This window comes from Loa loa (assembly GCF_000183805.2).
Source record: "Loa loa unplaced genomic scaffold supercont3.262, whole genome shotgun sequence".
In the NCBI taxonomy this organism is placed as follows: Eukaryota; Metazoa; Nematoda; class Chromadorea; order Rhabditida; family Onchocercidae; genus Loa; species Loa loa.
Window position 1 is genome coordinate 53,690 of NW_018108442.1, and position 7,910 is coordinate 61,599.

The window sequence follows — 7,910 nt, forward strand, 5'->3', positions numbered from 1 at the left end:
AAATAAGTTTATCTTTCAATGTAACATTCTTTGCTGTTAGATATTGGGTAGATGAAAAGTTGAAATTTTATGGTGACAATTAATTTCAAAATTTGAAATGACTTAAAAGCTATGGGAGCGAGATGGCATGAAAATTTTCGTGAATGATTCCGAAATGAAAAGAAGAGCAGTCTGTATTTCTCTAACCATCTACTTTCGAATAAGCTACCCACTGCAACGTGCATCTCTTCTACTTCAGCATTTCAAACCACTTTCTCTCTCGGGAAGTGATGATAAGCCTAATCCATTCTCAGAGTCTTCAATACCCAAACATGCGTGGAGGCTCTGCATATGTTCCCACTTGTCGTCGAGTGTTTCGGTGGCTATGTGGGTAGCCTTGGAGTTTGGGTGAGAGAAGAGCAAGAAGAATCTAAGGCTCTGATCCTGATAGGTTTGGTTGGCTGGAGGTGCCGTGAGGAGGTTATCGGGATTTATCCACCTTCGGTAGTAAAGAACACTGGTGAGGTATTTTGGATTGATTTATTAAAACAATCTCACCAAATTTCGTCCTATTGTTGACATCACCTAATGTGAGAGGGGCGAAAATCTACCAGGATATCGGTATGTTGTAGAATATCATTTAAACCGGATTATGTTGTTTTGCTTGATGGATATCCGAAACTAGACCATGGTGCTGTGCAATTTCGGTTTGTTATTGTTTTACCACCGAATGCTGTACCAATGGATCACCTGAGGAAACCATTCCTTACAACAGAAATTCTCTCAAGTAATTTTATTTTTTTCAAATGTTTGATTTTAAGAAAAAAATTTAACAATGAAAGAGATACATATCAAAATTGAATTTTAGCAAAGTGTAGCTGTCACATTTTCGTATCAAATTTTTCATTTTTACACATTCAATACTATCGAAACTTTAAGTCAGTAAAATCACTGAAATATTGTACTCCTCAAATGTATCCATACATTTTTGATTGTAAATATTGAGCAACGCCAATTTTGACTTCAGATTTGAGGCTAACATATTTGCCCTGACTAATTAGTAATGATTTGATTATTTAACCGTTAATACTTCTTGACTTGTTTGAAATCTCAGCGATATGTATATTGCTAGCTTTCAACATTACCCTACTGAAGATTCTCCAGCTTTCTGGATGATTTACTATAACGTATCACATTTAAGAGTGAAGTCATTTTTTCTTTATCTTAATTTAATTTACAAAAGCAGACTTTCTGAATGCATCAATCAAAGAATTTGAGCGGACATTTGGCTGGAAAGTAAGCAGCTATGAACGATTTCCGAAGTTTGATTCAGTAACAGAATTCATGAATATGGGTTTGATTCCCATTGGATTCATCCTTCTTATACTAATGCTCCTGCTTGCTTATTGGTCTTCTACAATCAGGTAAGAAATCGCGAATATTTCATTTCAACTAGCAAAGTTTTTCTGGAACAAAATTTCATAACTCTGAAGTACTGTATCAAGTTTTCAGGTTAATACACTGCTTCAGAGTTACGACACTGTATCGAGTTTTCATTATTTTTGATGTTGCTTGATTATTCAATTTCTAATTTTGATCTAATTTTAAAAAATTTTAAAAATTGTTCAAAGGGAATTCTGTTTCCAAAATTACAATAAAACTATGGAATTTAAAAGATGATAAATTTACAGTCGTTCAACTGGTGGTAGTGAAGATTGGTTTGTTACCGGAACAAGCGGTGGTAAGAGTTCAGCTATGAAGTAAGTTTTGTTGAAAATATGATAACGGCTGTAAAGCATAACAAAATGATTGCTTATAAATCTATAACAATTTGACTTACTGTCCAGTAATTAATCACAATTCAAAGTATTAAGCTACCGGCTGTCAATTTAAAGTGGCATAAATTCTTAATAGAAAGCAGGAAAACTATCAGACTTTATTATAACTCCAAAAATTTTCTTCGTTTTTCAAATTGTCGATTTTCTTTCCAAATTGCAGGAGAACTTTAGAAATTATTGAAGAGCAGAAAGCTTTATTTTCTGAAAAGAATGGACAGGAGTCATGCTGTGCTAAACTTCCAAGGCTTTCAATTCAGACAGTTTCCGAAACAAAAACGGAAAAGCATGAGTCAGATAAAAATGTTGATACATCCAAGAACGAAATTACCGATGAATGGAATAAAAAGTACTGGATTCAGATGACTTTGAATTTTCGTTAAAAATTATTAAATTATCAACTTTACTGTACAGATCATTCTTCACGTTTGTTCCAGTCTTTAAGTTTCAAATTTTAGATGGAAAAATGGCATACAGGATATGTTGTATATGTAATATATAAAAAATCCAATAATATAAAATACATTTAAATACGTTATTGAATTAATCAAAAGTCTCAATTCGCATGAATTTTCGTTACTGCCATAATCAAAATAATGATAAAGGAGACGCCTATGTAAATGGTATGAAAACGATCTACAAACTAAATTTTTTAATCACCTGATTGAATCTGTGGTAAATGGCATTCGATTTCAGACTATTAATAGAATCGACACCATTACATCTCTCAATAATAGAGTCTGGAAGTACATCAACATTGGGTTCGACTACTGCTTTCAAAAATGTCACGTAAGTTGTTGTCAATGGCTAGTTTCTTTCCGTTTTTTTTCTTTTTCTTGCATTTGTACCTAAGTACCACCCCAAAGTAATATTAGAATGTTGGAATATCATCACTTTCTAAACATTTCGCATGACACATCCCCTACTAATGATGTAACCGGACGTGATTCAATACAAGTTTGTCACAGGAGGCTTCTTTGACCTCGGTTCTCTGATCCGATTGCTAGCTAGATCATCGGTAGAACAATATGGCAGTAATCTGGAAGCTAATGATTTTTCTCTGAAAATATATCTACTGGTAGTGAGCGTTGCGACTTCTTTACAGTACTCATTTTCTGGTTATTCTTTACTGCTATACAGCTTATTATTGCTAAAATATCATTGTATCATTAGGTGCAGCTTCTACAACAATAGTATATATATATAGATAGTAAATTTATAGTGAAAGACGAGTGTCTCGTCAGCGGCTCAGTTCCATTGATGATGCTAATTTTAATACCAAGCGACATCGCAGAAAGCGATTTACTTCGAGAAAAAAGCGACTTACGCAACGGGAGTGGAAACTGACAAGTATGGCGTTGAGTGGATTTGGAAAATCCCGAAGATACTGAATAGAAGTATTTGGGAATCATAAGCAGGAATTCTGCCCCTCCATGTAACTATAAGTCATTTGTTAATTATAAATTTAATTGTGCCTTTTTTTTAGATCATTCAAATGATCAAGTAAAGCTTCCACATTTCACATTATCTTTCCTGTCAAAAGAAGTATAAATGGTAAATTTGAAGGTGTTAGCTTATTTTAAAAAATCATTCGAGCGTCTTTTACTCCATGACATCATGAAAAAGTTTTAAAATAATCTTGCATTTTTTATGATATACTTAATTATACATTATTAAAAGTATATACTACGATATTTGCATGTTTTTTGTTTGTCTGTTTGTTCTGTCAAAGAATAATCAGGATTAGTCTTCCTGCAACCTAAATCGCAAACTTCAATAATTCGCCAGATTTATCCAAACAATGTATGTGCCAGAACGTTTTGATTGTATCATAAACTCTTCTTGACTGTATATGGCTTATGCAGAAGAAACTCATAATGACGTTGTAAGAATGTTCCGTGAGATTTTTCAGAAGCGATAAAGCATCCAGTGGTTCGAAATCCTGATTTGCGCTAGCCAGCAAACGACAATGTATATCTTATTGGCTTGGTTCCTGTTTCAGAGACTTATGTTGTAACATGCTAAGGGTATTGCTACTTCTACCTCAAAATGTCCAAAACTAGATTTCGAAAGCTAGCATTACTTTATAAGGCTTCCATGAAGGCGAATATTCTACATATTCTACCTGTACTGTGAACGTCAAGTAGTTACAATCTCAACCGACAATCTCAATCTCAACTTAGCGTCAAGCAGTTACAATCTCAACTGAATCTAGATACAATCGAACTTACAGAAACCATAAAAAAGAAAAAAAAAGAACTAATAGTCCGACCAGTGATCATCCTGATCAGTCACAACGGGAATAAGAAAAAGTAAAAAAAAAAGAAGAAAAAGACAATTAGAAAAAGACAATTAAAAAGACAATTCTGATTAGCAAAAGGAACGGTTTGGGAAGAAATTTAGATCAATTTCTTTTACCAGATTATTGAATAAATAAATAGCTTTACCGTTGTCCCAAGTCATAATGGTAATTCCGTCTGTTTCCTTAAATTAGAAACAAGAAAATATTATTTAAAGGTGTTTTCAAAGGACTGACAGGGTTATGCAATCAGTGATTAATCAAAATCTACTTTAGATTCAGTCTCATTATTATCGATATATATATATGTAGTCACCAGTGCAAGGGCAAGTTTTCAAAAAATAATAAAGGCAGTTTCGAATCTGAATGGGTTAGTTTTTTTTTGAATCAGGTTAGTTTTTTTTTTCTTTGAATATTTTCTCTTTTTTTACGAGAAGAGGAGGAGTAACCGAGGAAAATCTTTTTTTTTCTGAAAAATCTGGATCTAAGCACTTTAATTAGACAATATGGCGAGTAGTAATGAGGAATTTCATGTAAAAAGTGTATCAGTGAATGGATTAATAGAGGAATATGCTAAAGAACTGATACGAAAAAGAGTTGAACAGTATGCTGAAGGAAATTCTGGACAAATTCAAATGTATGTAGCAGTGGCATTAATTTTTATTCGCTTAATATAAATCTTCAAGTACTGCTGCACTATCTAAGGCAAAAATGCATTTTATGCAACAAATTGAGTCGACTGAATTCATTTAGCTACCTACGAATCACAAGCAATATAAGAATTTTGGCAGTCCCCAATCAAAAAGGCCAGATAGAATCCTAGGAAAACTAACGGCACTATTAATATCACTTTGGTTACCTTTCATTCTTACAATTCAGAAATTAGATGTAAAAAGAAACCGCAAAAAGTATTGGTTTTTGTTTCTATTTCAGAAGAGAGTTAACCATGTAAAATGAAGGTCAACGGTCACATTTTAGTGGTCCATCCATTGGATGAGAACTGGGCTCCTAGGCTAATATTGCCAGTTTTCCCTACGTTACCTTGATCGGTTGCGTATGGTGGCTAGCAAGTTTACCTTGAGCTCGTAGTGATAGCATGCGAGGATAGTGATGAAACAGATAACAGATTGGTGGAACTTACTGCTCCACAGCTTAATTAAACAAAAAGTAGAATGTAATGGGATATAGTTGAATAGTAAAAAAGTAGAATATATAGGGTAAGGAGGTGTTGTGAAAGGGACATGATAAATGATCAACCAAAAAGACATCAACCGCGAAACGATTATATATATATATATATAAAGCAAAACAAAAACCAAATAACAACAGCATGTCACATTATTTCGCAGTTATTAGAAATCCATATTTTTATCGTACAAGTATCACTTATGCTACTATCTAGTTATTATAAGATATTTAAATGCTTTAAATATGTTCAGTTGGAAAAATATACTCCTAAATTATTTCCTAATCCATAGCTTCTTTCTTACTTATCTCTAAAAGTAACAGTGCCAAAGTTAACTAGCTTCACTCGAAATTGGAAGAGATGCTGCATCAATTTTCATCACTCAAATAGGATTTCCATTAGGGAAGCCATCGTCCAGATGAGATTGCTAGTCTAATTTGCCAATAATGGATATCTTTGCCACAGAACGACTGTCAATAATTAACTCACACTCCATAAGAGAAACTTAGCTCAAACAATCTCAACCAAACTATTGCCCCTTGCGGGACTTCCAAAAAATATCATTACAATCATGAATACTCTCCTGCACGGAAATCTTTAGTAAAAGGCGAAAGATTTTCTCGGTCAAATGCAGGAGAGTAAGACAACACATCATTCCCTCAGTCATTATTAAAGACAAGTTTGCAATGATTGTGCAGTGGTTCAATGGACGAGAGAGACGAACAGAGAAAAGTAATCTAAATTGTTGCAATACAATTTGAATGGGTTGAAATTTCATTTTAGGTTTTAATTCTTGCTTCAATATTTTTCATACAAATATAGGTTGACCTATAGTGTTATTGTGCCAGTTAAGGTCAATAGGTTTGATATTTCATAAAGTTATTTAGATCATACTTTATTGACAATACCAAACTAATGCCTTTTGCTTCTTTTTCCTCCCTTCCTCTCTCTCTTTCCCTCTCTCTCTCTTCCCTGTGTTTCAACCGTTTCATTCACTGCAATTAATCAACCCCTTTACTCTCGATGTCATCTTGCAAAGTGATGCATTGAAAAGAAAAAGAGATTGCTCTTTATACAGCTGCTACAATGAAGTTTTAAAAACCACCTGAAGTTTGCTGAAATGTGAACTATTAACCAGCAGGGTGGAAAGGTTGGTATCGCTTCTCGGCCTATTGGCTAAGATCAAAGTGTAGTATCTGTTCTTATCAGCTTAATCTCTGATATGTGATCTATCGATCACTTCGAGATTATTCTATTTTTGGGACCTTGGTAGGTTTGAAGGGGCTTGCTCCTCATCTACCGCGGGTCGACCCGGTATTGCACCTACCTCCGGGAACGGCCCATCCATCCTTCGGGATGGAAAAAATTACGCATTTATTAGACTGTCGGGTTGATGAACGGATTTGTCAGATTTTCCAGTTCATTTTTAGGTAATGTTGGTCGATGTCTGTCTCTCCTTTTACCACATGAATGTATTGGTAATTTTGTACTGGTAAATATGGGAACCATTGATTAAGCAGATCAGGTTTTATTGATTCAATAATACTTGATTTTTATACCGTTATTGGTTTCTTCTTCGCAAGCTGGATTTGTAAGTCAATTACCCTGGCCAATCTAATGTCGAGAATTACTTACCCAGTACGTGACAAATGAAATGGAGCCAGATAACTCCTAAGTGTTTTGCATTGCTTCCGCTGATATCATCAAAATAGTCAATAATATCCGAGCAAATTCTGCTCAGACTGCGGTCTTATCCCTTCATCTGCGTACAACGGTCCTAAGCGTAGATTTCCGCCCAGTGGTTCATGAGAATTAAAATATGGTCTGCAGGGACGACAGCGCAATGAGCAAAAAACAGATAGGGGCTTTTCTCATCAATGTTCGACAAACTAATACATTGAAAATTTTGGTTAAAATTTATTTTCAAATTCATAGAATTTATTTCTGAATCTTATGATCCCTGCTACAAATAAAAAATCCGGAGCGGTCTTGGTCAAGAAAAGGTTGGGAACCACTACCGTAGATGCATTGATAATCCATTTTCACTTAGTCGCTGAAATCAGAAGAAGCAGTGAATCAGCAGTTCCTTTGTTGTTAATTTGATACTGCTAGATATATGTTTTATGTGTGGATATACTGTGAAATGTAAAATGTAAGCTAAAATTGTGCGTCCATTGTGTCTGTGTATTGCAACAGAGGGCGTAATCATTGTGATTCGAGAATTGTACCAGGATCCTCCCTCTCCGTGGAAGAAGAGGTTTCTGAGCAGCAGAGGCATTTCTAGAGATGTGTTTCAACGAGGTCGTGGGATTGACGATATCGGGCATCATTGGGTTCCCTTTCATATTGCTATCGTCATTAATTTGTCATGTCGAAGTGGCTATTGAGTGGTTATTGCTAAGTTCTTTTTGTGTTAACAAATTTATTGTAATAAAAGTTTAATAAGCCAAGTTTGAGATGCTATCAACCAAAGAACTAGAAGGAACACTGAATTTTTATCACGTTGAAGAGAATCGTTGACACGCTTGTTTTACAGTCGTTCAACTGCTAATGATGAAGAGTGGTCTGTTACCATAACAGGGCTGGTAGGAGTACGGCTATGAAATAAGTT

The 7,910-nt window shown here is 34.6% G+C and overlaps 1 protein-coding gene across 2 annotated transcripts; it reads left to right on the forward strand.

The window, feature by feature from the left end:
- Positions 1-276: 276 nt before the first annotated feature.
- LOAG_10791 lies at positions 277-3,377 on the forward strand (the record flags this gene model as incomplete). Of its 2 annotated transcripts, XM_020448230.1 has the most annotated exons (7): positions 277-446; positions 612-766; positions 1,226-1,403; positions 1,671-1,739; positions 1,978-2,163; positions 2,511-2,603; positions 3,037-3,377. In XM_020448230.1, exons 1-7 carry the CDS (start codon positions 331-333, stop codon positions 3,203-3,205), a joined length of 966 nt encoding a protein of 321 aa, XP_020301606.1. In that variant the 5' UTR covers positions 277-330. The 2 variants fall into 2 exon arrangements, with proteins under 2 accessions (XP_020301606.1, XP_020305277.1); XM_020448231.1 differs by lacking the exon at positions 277-446 and having other exon boundaries at positions 591-766; positions 3,037-3,205.
- Positions 3,378-7,910: the final 4,533 nt, after the last annotated feature.